Source organism: Bufo bufo, chromosome 6 (genome assembly GCF_905171765.1).
Source record: "Bufo bufo chromosome 6, aBufBuf1.1, whole genome shotgun sequence".
Classification (NCBI taxonomy): domain Eukaryota; kingdom Metazoa; phylum Chordata; class Amphibia; order Anura; family Bufonidae; genus Bufo; species Bufo bufo.
In genome coordinates this window covers 422,298,706-422,312,500 of record NC_053394.1, presented here as the reverse complement: position 1 = coordinate 422,312,500, position 13,795 = coordinate 422,298,706, and the positions used below count along the sequence as shown (strand labels likewise).

General features: G+C 49.4%; 1 protein-coding gene across 2 annotated transcripts; it reads right to left on the bottom strand.

Moving 5' to 3' along the window:
• Positions 1 to 1,679: 1,679 nt before the first annotated feature.
• SYNGR2 (synaptogyrin 2) lies at positions 1,680 to 12,726 on the bottom strand. Of its 2 annotated transcripts, none has more exons than XM_040434807.1 (4): positions 12,562 to 12,726; positions 5,800 to 6,037; positions 4,808 to 4,950; positions 1,680 to 3,472 (listed from the first exon to the last, which is right to left on the bottom strand). In XM_040434807.1, exons 1-4 carry the CDS (start codon positions 12,658 to 12,660, stop codon positions 3,278 to 3,280), a joined length of 675 nt encoding a protein of 224 aa, XP_040290741.1. In that variant the 5' UTR covers positions 12,661 to 12,726; the 3' UTR covers positions 1,680 to 3,277. The 2 variants fall into 2 exon arrangements, with proteins under 2 accessions (XP_040290741.1, XP_040290742.1); XM_040434808.1 differs by lacking the exon at positions 12,562 to 12,726 and adding an exon at positions 10,077 to 10,232.
• Positions 12,727 to 13,795: the final 1,069 nt, after the last annotated feature.

Below are 13,795 nucleotides of genomic sequence, written 5' to 3'. Positions count from 1 at the left end.
TTAAAAAGGGAAGAGCCAGCGCAGCCGCGGTGAGTACCACCGCCGAACTCTGTGGTGCGTCCCTGCTCAGGAGAAAAAAAGAGCGATGCCGGCAAGTGCCGCGCATAGCCTGCCAGATGCCTTTGAGCCTGCCTTAAAGGCAGGCAATATGTGCCCCTAATAAAGAGCCCAAAGTGCCCCCAGAAGGATTCCTATCTCTGCTTCACCCAGGCAGCTTCAGGGGAATGAGAATGGTGAAGGATCTGTCACATCAAAGGCATGGGTAAGGCAGGGATGCAGGTATACTTATCTGCTCCTGCAGATCTTCTCCCTCGACTCCAGGACCAGCAGGGATGCACCTCTTCAGGCTTCTGACTCCTTGCCCAGGAGTGCAGTGCTCTGGTGGAGGGTGGCAGCAGGTGACCCAGAGGCTGGTGGGAAACCGGAGCTGCAGGTCGAGCCCGGATCCACTTGTCTTCTTTGGGGGCAATGGAGGCAGCCAGGCAGCGTCCAAGGACGGCGGCGGGCACTCCACGGGGGACCAGGAAGGCGCCATGCCGACCTGTGTCCCCATCTAGAAAGAAAATAACAAAAAAGGAGTAGATAGTGATCGTGTCAACCTCCTTCACCGGACACTAAGCAAAGACTGAGTTCCTCCTGGTGGAGTCGGGGGGTATAGCCTGAGGAGGAGGAGCTCTTTCATTTGCATAGTGTCCCTCCTACTAATACCTCAAGCTATACCCATGGTCTGTGTCCCCCAATGGAAAAAAGCACGAGAAACAATGTAACCCCTCCAGCGCTATTGTACTATGCATCCTGTATTAAGAATGCGATTATTTTCCCTTATAACCATGTTATAAGGAAAAATAATAATGATCGGGTCCCCATTCCGATCGTCTCCTAGCAACCGTGCATGAAAATCGCACCGCATCCGCACTTGCTTGCGATTTTCACGCAGCTCCATTCACTTCTATGGGGCCTGCATTGCGTGAAGAACGCAGAAAATAGAACATGCTGCGATTTTCACGCAACGCACAAGTGATGCGTGAAAATCACTGCTCATGTGCACAGCCCCATAGAAATGAATGGGCCCGGATTCAGTGCGGGTGCAATGCGTTCACCTCATGCATTGCACCCGCGTGGAAATCTCGCCCGTGTGAAAGGGGCCTTAGACTGAAATCGTTGACAGATTATATCTCGTGGAGCTCCTCCCAGGGATTTAGGATGGTGAGCCCTATGGACACCATCCATCTTAATAGATTGAGTTACTGGGCGACCCAAGATAGCATTAAAATATATTGCAGAAACATCTTCAGCTTTTTGGGATTTAGGGACCCGTCTCACCCAAATGTTGTGGAGTCGGCCCCTGTTGTCCAGATCTTCTACATGTCCTTGTAAATCGCGTACGGGTAGAGACTGCGAGGAAGTGCGGTCCTAGAGATGACGTATCACGGACCTGACAGCATTATGATTAAGGCAGAGACCTATATTCTGAACATCTTGTCGGACAGCCGCCAATTCAGTCAAGTGCGTTTTTTACTTCTGATACAAGGAGCGCGAAAGTCCCAATGATAGCCACAAATTCCTAGACACTGAGCTACAGCCCTCAATAACAGCCAAACTACCCCGGTGGTGAGGGTTCCTTCACATTATTTTACATGGAGTCTGCAGAACATTTCACTCGCAGACCAGCCAGTAGCTTTGGCGATAGAAAAAAAAAATCTTTATTGAAATTCAAACCTGTGCAACGTGACACAACAGATGTTTAATTACTCCCGGCACCAGAATGATTGCACCTCGTCACCCCCTCCCCCAGCTGCGTGCAAATAAAATCTCCGTTGCCCCTTAACAGCTTGGCACAATGTGTAAGGCAGTGGTTATATAAAATAGACCTTCATTATAGCGATCGGGGGGAGGGTTAAGGTTGGTGAGTACATTTTATGCATTGAGTAGCCAAATTTGCTTGAAACTAGTGAACAATGCTGGAGGGAATACGGTTCGGCAGGTTAAAAATAAAAAGTGTAAAATCTAATAAGTAACGTGCTATAAGTGAAACATTTTCAAATACAAACCTCCACCACGCAGTTCTTGGGGATATTTACACATTATTCTACCAAAATTACCCTCAATGTGCCACCAAGAAGAAATCCAGACACTGTAAACTGTGACTGGCATCCAACTGAAAAGGATGTTTGGGAGGAGTTACTGTCAGCCAATTAGAATCAGGGGGAGTGTCCCGAGTCCTTTTCAGCTGGATTCTAGCCTAGCCCTTTGATCAGCTCATAGATGCCCTTACTTAAAATGAACGGTCTCTCTGAGGACTTTGGTGCTTTTAAAGGGGTTGTACAAGATTTGAAAAGAAACGGCTGCCTTTTTTAGAAACAACTTTGAAAACGTCTGGACTAAAAATTAACACTTAATTTGCATCAATTTGTAGTTCCGCCTCCGTTCCCCCCTCTTTTGGACAGCTTCAGACCTCTCCGGGACCGAAACTCAGCTTTAATGAAATGAAAGGGGCTGAGCTGCAATACCACGCACAACCTGTGGACAGGTGTGGTGCTGTTTTTGGAAGAAAACCACATCTGTCTAACCCATTTAAGGGGTCATCTGGTTTATATAAAAGATGGCATGAGCTGATATGAAAGGACCCACGTTTTTAACTGGAGGCGATGACTCAAGCATGCCCCCTGGTGGCAACTGGCTGCAATTTGGGGGCGGGGGGATGATCATAAGGTCCACTAGATGGCGCTATTTTGGTTAACAGCTCCCGTGAAGCTTGAGGGTTAGGGCGAGCAGTATCTGGGAATATGGCTGTGTATACCTGAAGCTTAAATATCCAGTGACTGATCCTCGGTCACAACCAGCGACCCTTCAAAATCTAGCGTCAAGTTTGGAGTGAGAAATTAAAAGAACAAAGCAAAAAAAATATCTTAATTTCGATATCTAATGGACTATAGCAGGGATGCCCAACCTGCGGACCTCCAGCTGTTGCAAAACTACAACTCCCAGCATGCCCAGACAGCCTACAGCTATCAGGGCATGTTGGCAGTTGTAGTTTGGCAACAGCTAGAGGGCCGCAGGTTGAGCATCCCTGGACTATAGGATGTAAAACACAAGACGTCATCGGCGTCCCTGGACGTGGCGTTGGCGATGACCCGGCATCTTACTGCTGGCAGCACGTAGATAAGGCACCTGGGAAGAACGTGGCCAGGCTCGGGAAGCCATGGAGCCAACAGTCTGCATCAGTGGCGCCTGCTGACTCGGTCTATACAGCTCTGGGAGCGCAGAGACGGGATGCTCAGTACGTTGGCGGCTTGTATCCGTCGTCTGTCTCTGCACTTTGTGTGAACGGTGGCCGCTGGTAGTTATCGCTGGTGGCATCCGGGTAGCTGGAATAGGGCGACGCGGCAGCCAAGTTGGGATCCATGTAGCTTGTGTTGAAGTCGTCCACTCCCATGCGGTACCTCTTATAGGCCAGGCTTGCCAGAGGGAACTGTGAAGACAGTATGGCGTCAGTGCCACTTACAAGGAGCAGCCAGAGACTTGGATATAATGGGAATCCCTTAGAGGGGTTATTCGAATCCTATAATGACCCCCCCCTAATGCCTGGGCCCCTCATATAGGTTATAATTACCAGGCTCCCTTATCACAGGTGACGCTAGGGAGGCTCATCCCTATCGCGGCCTACTATTGACTGCCCCCCTCCCATATGTTTTGATCCACGCAACGGGGAGATGCAGCGGCGGCCGTGTGGGGTTGGCTAACCCCTGTAACATTTATGTTTACCTAGGCCCGGTCTCCAAACTGGCAGGTACAAAGAGAGCCTCTCGCTCCAGAAGACCAGTCCTGTATTACATAGACCAGGGATCAGCATGCCAGCTGCTGTGAAACTACAACTCCCAGCATGAACGCTCAACTTGGCTGTTCTTGTAACTTGCACAAAAGTGAAAGGAGGAATCTGGGAGTTGTAGTTTCAGAACAGCTGGGAGGTTGCTGATCCCTGACAGACCATTAATGTGAATGGACACTGTGTAATGCTTAATTTCCCCTGTGGTGGCGCTGCAGGGAAACGGAACACTTGCTGAACTAATTGCTAGGGGTCCCAGCAAGGGGAGACATGCTAAACTTATTGTCCAGGGACCCTTCTAATAGACATTATCCAAAGAGGGGAACCCCAGAGTTTAGGCAATGAATATATAAGTCGTCATTATGGGTGTGACCGGGACTAAGAGGGACCATCCATAAAGGAGGGTGCACATTAATCAGTGGGTGCTCTGTGGGGAATGCACGCTTGTTGCTGCCACAGGATAAGTGATAAATATCTGATCGGTAGGGGGTCCGACCTCTACCGATCTTGAGTACAGGGGTCCCGTATTAAAGAAGCTGCAGGTTGAGCAAGTGCGCTGCCTCTCCAATCATTCTCTATGGGACTGCCGAATACAGCGCACGGCTATTTCCGACACCCCCATAAAGATATAGTGGCTGTGACTTGCTGCTCCATTCGTAAAGGGGGCACGTGACCTCTGCTTTTGGGATCGGACCGTGCAAAGGGATAATTTTATGACTTGGTGTAAACTCTTTCAGCAACTTTTCCCATGTTTTTAATCCCTTTTTTTTTTTTTTTTTTTTTTAAGCTCTTCGCTTGCTGTCAGTGAATAGATTGGACTGCTACAAGGTAACAAACCCCTCTGCTGTATGAGCAGGAGGAAGAAAGACAGTTTTTAATTCATTATCAGCAAGCAGAGATCTTGACGACGGAGAGGAATTACAAAGTTAAAACATTCATTCAGCTTTGCATAAAACTGGATCCCACCACCACGAGACTTACCCAGGACAGGATGGAGAAGAAGCTGAAGGCAATGGCTGCCCGAGCATTGTCCGCACCCCCCAAAGCATATAATTCGGATTTTGTGGATGCCCACTGATTGGCCAAGAAGCAGAAGCCGACAAACCACAAGAAAGTCCAGAGGCCTGAAAGACAAAGCGCCGTTAATGCCATTCCCATAAGCCGTGCCTGCCGAGTGCCACCCTGGCCTTAATCGCTGTGAAGAGGTCTCTTGTTAATTTCCTAATCTACCGTTATAGGGGTTGGAAATCCTCTGCACACAGCCAGCAATTCAATAAACAAACTGTAATGATCTGTAGCCACCACAAGAGGGAGCTCATCACCTACAAACTTATTCAGCTCCTATTGAAGTCAAAGGGAGCAGTGTAAATATCTTGAAAGCTCCCACCAGTGGTGGATGGAGTTGGCAAGTGGTATTAAATGGGCTGTCCCATTACAAACATATCCCATATGGCGGGGATCCGACTGCAGGGGCCTCTGCTCTATGGGACTGCAGCCAAGCACTAGTACTTGGCTAACTCAAGCAGCGGTGGCTACTCTGATATTCTGGATCAGCCTCATGTAGCAGAAATGTAAGCAAAGACAGGGTGCTATATGTAGTGCCCCGGCCTGCCAGCAGAGGGCATAATATAAGCATAATAGCGGAACGGAAGTAAAGCTAGCCAACATTTGCCAACCCTGACTCCACATTGGCGTATGCTTTCACCTTGGTCCTAAACGTATGTTATTTCAATATATATGAGATGAATGGCTTATCAGGCGCCGCTTATCTCGGCAAAAACAGCAGCTGCAGATGGAAAATCTAAATTGATGTCTGCAATTCTATCAGCCACCACCAGAGGGAGCTTACTGGACACACATTCATAAATTCATAAAGCTCCCTCTAGTGGTGGCCACTGAAATTCACATAGGGATCCAATAAAACGAGGTATACATGCCTCGTGCCTCCCCTACCAGGAAACAGCTTCACTTACCTGAAAAGCCCAGGTCTACCAACACAATGTACTTCCGAGTGTTGACGTTGCTGAGGTTTGGGAAGTAGACGTCTACAGCAAGAAAGCCCAGGGCTCCTAAGAAGGCCAGAACGCCGATCCCCACACCGTAGTGACAGGCATCCATGTTCTCGTTGAAGATACAAAGAAGCGTGGAGTCATGCGGTTTACTGACGTAGCCGTCCGTCAGAATGCAGGCAAAGACAATGAGCCCAAAAATCTGGAGTGGGGGGCAAAAAGACCAATCAGTAAATCATGTGGGGGGACACCTAGGCCAAAAAAATAAAAAATACACAATAATACCGCTATATAATGCCTTTAATAGTGAAGGGATTTAGGGCAGTGGATATGTGCATGCTCCACATGTACTTGGGGAAGCTCACCACCAGGGGGAGACAATGCACTTCTGGTGGCTCAATCTACCACTCCGGACATGAATAGACAAGGCGCTGACGCGTTTCATTCCCTTTTATCCACCTTCTATGTTGGTCTCAAACCTAAGCCTCTCTCACAGTGGCTGTGAAACTACAACTCCCAGCATGTGCTGATAGTTTTGAGAGTGTGGCCTATAATAATGGGTGGCGCTTACATCTGAAAAACGTCACTGTGACCCAGGAGCTCCTGTGGAATAGGTGGGATGAAGTCTCCTCGCACAATGTAGCGAGTGACGCCATGGCGCTCCACCTTTTAACTCTTCCCGCCACTACACTCAAGCAAAAAATAAAAACCATTAAAGAAGGAGAACATGCAACTTAGCAATCAAACAAAAATGGGGGGGGAAAAATAGGCAATAAAATAAAGAAAAAAGATATTTAAAAAAATGCAACATGGCAATTAGAAAAAACTAACAAAAAAGAACTTGTAATATAAAATGCAACGTGGCAAAAAATGTAAACAAAAAAATTGAAAAAAATGCAACTAGAAAATAAAAAATATATTAAAATGTAACATGATAATTAAAATATATAATTTTTCTTTCTTTTTTCTTAAAGGGTTTCTGTCACCTGAAAAATGGGTATTAAGCTGGCTGACATTAGCGAGGTGCTACTGTCAGCTGAACATAACTATATGGCTGGGTTCACGCGGTCGTTGCGGGAAAATGCACGGTTTTTCCACAAGCGTACAAAGCGTTTTAATGCGTTTTGCACGTGGTGAGAAAAATCGGCATGTTTGGTACGCAGACCCAAACTACATCACAGACGTTCGGGTTTGGGATGGGTGTTGTGTAGATTTTATTATTTTCCCTTATAACCATGGTGATGGACCATGTGATGAGCGCAGTGACGTCACCAACAGGTCCTTTTCCTCCCAGGTCATCAAAGAAGAAGAAAGACGACGAGCCGGGCAGCGCGAACAAGTGGTATATTATTTTTTTTTTTAACCCCTCCATCTTCTGTATGAAGAATGTTATTATTTTCCCTTATAACCATGTTATAAAGAGAAAATAAAGATCGGGTCCCGATCATCACCTAGCAACTATGCGTGAAAAAACGCAGCCCCATTCACTTCTATGGGGCCTGCGTTGTGTGAAAAACGCACAATATAGAGCATGCTGTGATCTTCACGCAACGCAAAGTGATGCGTGAAAATCACCGCTCGTGTGCACAGCCCCATTGGAGTGAATGGGTCCGGATTCAGTGCGGGTGCAATGCGTTCACTTCACGCATTGCACCAGCGCGGAATACTCGCCCGTGTGAAAGGGGCCTATTAGTGCCGTCTCACTAACTTTTATAATATGCTAATTAGCCTCTAGGAAAAGGGGGGGGGCGTTGCCCCTGCTCCTAGAGGCTCCGTTTTCCCACCTCTGGCAGCGCCCTGCTACACTAGATTGACAGGGGTCGGCATCGTTGGTCTCCTACCTCCGGCCCTGTCTGCAGTGTAAATCTCGTGCCGTTCAGTATTCGGCGCAGTGAGTGAAGGGGGCTCGCCGGCTGCCAGCTTCCTGAATGGCGCAAGATTTACACTGCAGACAGGGCCGGAGGTAGGAGACTAACAATGCCGGCCCCTGTCAATCTAGTGTAGCAGGACGTGGCCTGAGGTGGGAGAACGGAGCCTCTAGGAGCAGGACAACTTAGTGCGCTGGTTCTTGAACTTTTTCACAAGCTGCAGTCCCAAAAACAGGAGCAGGCCCGCACTCCCATAAAATTCAAATAAAACGCATAGGTACGGGTCCGCGTAAATTGTTTTCCCCTAGAGGAATGTTCACAAGCAGTCCCTCTCCTGGAGCCACCTCTTGGCATCCTCGATCCCTGAACCGACCGGCAACAGAGACCTCTTCTTCCTTCAAAAGGACATAAACGTAGTACAGAGCCGCCAACGGACAGCGTCACCGTGCTTTTATTGTACTTGGGCTACTTTCACACTAGCGGCACAGACCTCCCACAGGCTGTTCCGTCGGGTGAACAGCCTGCCGGATCCGTCCTGCCGCTAGTGATCGTGTGCCCCCGGACTGCCGCTCCGTCCCCATTTACTATAATGGGGGCGGAGGCACGGCGAGAGGCTGCCGGAATAAAACTACGACATGTCTGACATTTATTCCCCCCCCCCCCCCCCCCCACTCCCAGAGGCTAATTAGCATATTATAAAAGTTCATTTTTCAGGTGACAGAAACCCTTTAAATGCTAATGTGCTGGAAGTGGCCCTAGTGCCCCCGGCCTGACAACTAGCTACCGGCCGCCATCATTGTTCTGCACATTTTGGGACTCAGTTTTGCAGGGCGGTATAATCAAGCACCATAGAGGCGGGTGAGGTCTCTGCTGTGCCCCTGCTTGCCTCTGCTGGCATACAGATCCTGGCACGTGCCATTATGTAGAGGTGAGAGGAAGCATTGCTTACAGGTGTGCCCATAGGCATGAGCCCTATGGGTATTACCTAGCCGGCATCCTGAGCCTCACACCTCAGCGACACCGCCATACCACCTCTATTTTACTATGTACCATGAGAGCCGGAAAGCGGGGACTGAACTCCTGCACTGAACAAAAAAGTTAGATCATAAAACAAAAAACTAAAAAAAAAATACAGAATTAATTTTTTTTTAAAAAGTCAGATAAAAAGTTTAAGAAATGAAAAAATAAAATGAAAGAAAGTAAAGGGGTATTCCGGTTATATAAATGTTAGATTGTGGGGGTCCTACTGCTGGCACAGGGACTCCCACAGATCATGAAAATAAAGACCCCATACCCCTCAGAGCCCCCCCCCCCCACCAAAATTAATAGAGCAACAGGTGGAGCGTGCGCAGTGCCGCCCCTTTCGCCCTATAGGAGTTCTGGAGAGAGCTTCACAACTCCCATAGAGATGAACAGAGCAGCCCTGCGCACGCTCCACCTGCCGCCCAGTCCATTTCAGGGGAGCATCCGTTCTTGTATTTGGTGGGGGGGGGGGTCTCAGCAGTAAGATGTGGCACAGGATAGGGGATAACTTAACAACTGGAATATCCCTTTAAAGAATGGAAAAAAAAAAAAGAAAAGAAAAAAAAGTTAAAAAGGTTACATAAAAATCTAAACAAAAATGAGCATGTTACAAAAAAGTTAAATAAATAAATAAAAAATATATGAAATGTGAAAAAGAACTGGAATTAAATAAAGTGTTATATATATATATATATATATATATATATGTTGAAAAATAATAGTCAATGAAAACAAATTTTTATTAAATAAAAAAAAGAAAAAAAAAAGGCGGCCAGTGATAAGCAGTAGTAGATCGCTACCATTCTGCACACAGTCAGGGTATTGTCTAAGGCATTCCGCGCCTCGCGCCTCCCTCCGCAGTACGTTATTCTCTGTGTAGAGGATCAACGGCTGATTTTTTTTTTTATTCAAGTATAAAAAGTAATAAATAAATAAATAAAAGGTTTTTCCTGCTGGTTGGTGCAGTTTTTCAACTTTAGCCTGGCAGTAATAATACCACGTCATCCTCCTCCGCCTGGACCAGGCTGTGGAACCGGATCTACTGCCCCCCCTCCCCCTGCAACCTGGCAGTGAATGAGTGCGTCCCCCTCCCCCCTAACTCTCTAATATTATCCCCCTGTACGCAGACCCCACGTGCCCCATAATCACATGATGCAGCCCCGGAGGCATGTGACTCCCAGTCTGATCCCAGCATATGACCCTGGGTGGAGAGGAGTCAGGTGATTCGCTCCCTCCAGGACGGAAAGGGTTAATAGGACATCCTCATGGCCCCCACCCCCGGCCACTGCTGCAGGACTGGACACGCTTAACCCTATAGCTCCCAGAGCATCCATATTTCACAGGACTTACCTGCCGCTGTGAGTCAACAGGTCCCCTGATAATCATTAACCCAGGGGCGGACGGTGGAAGTTGGGCATGGTAGTCTATTGTCTCACATCAGACGCCTGTGCCTGGTGGTGAGCTCATCGATGGCAGACGTCATCCAAATAACAGGCAAACGTGTAGGTTTGAGGCTCCTAGACCCCGTTGCAAATGTTCTAGCGCCCCATATAGCGTCACAATGCACCGTGCAAAAGTGTATCTGTTACTAGGAAGATGCTTCAGGCAAAGGCATAGGCCTGAACCCCAAAGCAAAAGTTTTAGCACCCTGCAATTCAACAGCATATACACACTGCTAAAATGGTTTTATTGTCAGTATTTGATCAGTAAAGGGTTAACAGTCATCACATTCAAAAGCACAGACTTGAAGCTCCTGGACCCTGGTGCGAAAGTTTTGACACCCTGTATAGCACCAACTCACCCTAATGCTAAAGGGTAACGTCACCGGGTAAATTACAGGCAGGGGCATAGGCCAGAAGCTCCTGGACCCCATTGCAAAAGTTGTAGCGCCCCCTGCAGAGCATCTCTAGCGCTCCAGGTACCAGAAGTGTCCGTCAGAGAAGCCTGGAGAGATGTCACGTCTCGGATTCTCCTCCAGGTTCGGATACGTGACTTGGGTTTTGGAGTGCTGGGAACGCGGCCAATGGTGACGAGACGTCTCTGATCCGCGGAGCCCGCGCTGTGCCAGGAGAGCCGCCGCTGGCACCACCGGGGTCACAAGATATTCTCATCGTCACAATATGTTGTCCAATAATTGACCTTAAAGTGACGGCGCGCTCTTTACGGATACTGTGCCGTCGTTCGCACTGCCCGCCACGTATGTGACACCTATATGCTAATAATGGCCAGTGAGGGGCGGGGCCTGAGGTCATGTGATCTCCAGAACATGAAGGATGACCACCTTCCATTATTATCATTATACAGAGACAAGAAGCAAAACTACAACTCTCATCATTCCTGGTAGTCCTGGCGAATGAAACTGCAACTCCAATAAGCTACTACCTCCAACATGCCCTGACTGTTGACTACAACTCCCAACATGCCCCGAGGAGCCTCAGCTCCTGACTACAACTCGCAGCATGCCTCCATAGGCCTCAGTTGTCAAACTACAACTCTCAGCATGCTGTAACAATCACCAGCTGTTGGCTACGTCTCCAGGCATGCCCACCTGCTAACTACAACTCCCAGAATGTCCCGAGGAGAGGCCGCTACTGACTACAACTCCCAGAATGTCCCGAGGAGAGGCCGCCTCTGACTACAACTCCCAGAATGTCCCGAGGAGAGGCCGCTACTGACTACAACTCCCAGAATGTCCCGAGGAGAGGCCGCCACTGACTACAACTCCCAGAATGTCCCGAGGAGAGGCCGCCTCTGACTACAACTCCCAGAATGTCCCGAGGAGAGGCCGCCTCTGACTACAACTCCCAGAATGTCCCGAGGAGAGGCCGCCTCTGACTACAACTCCCAGAATGTCCCGAGGAGAGGCCGCCTCTGACTACAACTCCCAGAATGTCCCGAGGAGAGGCCGCCACTGACTACAACTCCCAGAATGTCCCGAGGAGAGGCCGCCTCTGACTACAACTCCCAGAATGTCCCGAGGAGAGGCCGCCTCTGACTACAACTCCCAGAGTGTCCCGAGGAGAGGCCGCCTCTGACTACAACTCCCAGAGTGTCCCGAGGAGAGGCCGCCTCTGACTACAACTCCCAGAGTGTCCCGAGGAGAGGCCACCTCTGACTACGACTCCCAGAGTGTCCCGAGGAGAGGCCGCCTCTGACTACAACTCCCAGAGTGTCCCGAGGAGAGGCCGCCTCTGACTACGACTCCCAGAGTGTCCCGAGGAGAGGCCGCCTCTGACTACAACTCCCAGAGTGTCCCGAGGAGAGGCCGCCTCTGACTACAACTCCCAGAATGTCCTGAAGAGAGCCTGTCACTGACTACGACTCCCAGAGTGTCCCGAGGAGGGCCCACCTGCTAACTACAACTCCCAGAATGTCCTGAAGAGAGCCTGTCACTGACTACAACTCCTGGGGTTTGTTGCCGCATGCTGGGAGTTGTAGTTTAGCAACTGGGGTCTGCATATCCTGAGAAGGCCCAACTGTCGCAAAAACTCCAACTCCCAGAATGCCTTGAATACATAGTTGCCATGAAACTACAACTCCCATCATGCCCCGAGAAGCTCCAGCTATCATGAAACTACAACCTCTGGAAATGACAACTCCCAGCATGCCCTGAGGAGCCCCACCTGCTGACTACAACTGCCACCATGCCAGGAAACCACAACCCCAAGAAGTTACAACTCCCAGCATGCGCTGAAAACACCACAGCTGCCGTAGTACTACAACTCCCAGCATGCGCTGAAACCACCACAGCTGCCGTAGTACTACAACTCCCAGCATGTCGCCACAGCCTGTAGATCGCTATACCCCCCAGTCACGTGCCGCCGCCGGTACTCACCGCGCTCACAGCCCTGAGTATGGTCTCCGGCCTCCTGACGAAGTCCTCCAGGCTGAAGCTGCCCCCGGCCCTGGCCGCCCCGTACGCCCCGCTCTCCATGCTGCTGCTGCTGCTGCTGACAGTCTACTCCGCGGCCAAACTTCCTGGACTCAGCCGGCCACGCCCACCCTGGTCCCGGGGGCGGGGCCTCACCTCCACCCTTTCCTGGGCGGCTTGTGTCTGGTCATTGTAATGGAGGAGGCGAGAAGCTGACAGCGCTGTCACTGCGCGGCCCCGGCCCCTTGTTGCCCATGGCAACCCACTGGCCTTCATGTTCCTTGACTGGACGCTGAAGCTGCTTAAAGGGGATGTCCATATCACATGACTGGATTTTCTGTGTCATGTTATTGCCCTGAATCAGCAACCTCCAACTAGGGTGGTTGCCTTTCCCAACAAAAAAAATACAGCCAAGTTAAGCCACACCCTAAAGGGGGTCGCTGTCATAATATGGCTCCCAGTATTAATAGTGCCCCCCAGTAATAGTAATGCCTCCATTTGTGCCCCCCAGAATTGATAATGCCCCCATTAGTGCCCCCAGTAATAGTAATGCCTCCATTTGTGCCCCCCCAGAATTGATAATGCCCCCATTAGTGCCCCCAGTAATAGTAATGCCTCCATTTGTGCCCCCCAGAATTGATAATGCCCCCATTAGTGCCCCCAGTAATAGTAATGCCTCCATTTGTGCCCCCCAGAATTGATAATGCCCCCATTAGTGCCCCCAGTAATAGTAATGCCTCCATTTGTGCCCCCCAGAATTGATAATGCCCCCATTAGTGCCCCCAGTAATAGTAATGCCTACATTTGTGCCCCCCAGAATTGATAATGCCCCCATTAGTGCCCCCAGTAATAGTAATGCCTACATTTGTGCCCCCCAGAATTGATAATGCCCCCATTAGTGCCCTCAGTAATAGAAATGCCTCCATTTGTGCCCCCCAGAATCGATAATGCCCCCATTAGTGCCCCCAGTAATAGAAATGCCTCCATTTGTGCCCCCTAGAATTGATAATGCCCCCATTAGTGCCCCCAGTAATAATAATGCCTCCATTTGTGCCCCCCAGAATTGATAATGCCCCCCATTAGTGCCCCCAGTAATAGTAATGCCTCCATTTGTGCCCCCCAGAATTGATAATGCCCCCATTAGTGCCCCCAGTAATAGTAATGCCTCCATTTGTGCCCCCCCCCAGAATTAATAATG

What these genes read in the sequence shown, in the direction of transcription:
- SYNGR2 (XM_040434807.1), bottom strand. Translation starts at nt 12,660, where the DNA reads ATGGAGAGCGGGGCGTACGGGGCGGCCAGGGCCGGGGGCAGCTTCAGC. An exon ending in TACTCAGGGCTGTGAGCGCG is followed by an intron (nt 6,038 to 12,561) that starts GTGAGTACCGGC and finishes CCCCCACTCCAG; the next exon opens with ATTTTTGGGCTCATTGTCTT. An exon ending in TCTTCTCCATCCTGTCCTGG is followed by an intron (nt 3,473 to 4,807) that starts GTAAGTCTCGTG and finishes CTGTCTTCACAG; the next exon opens with TTCCCTCTGGCAAGCCTGGC.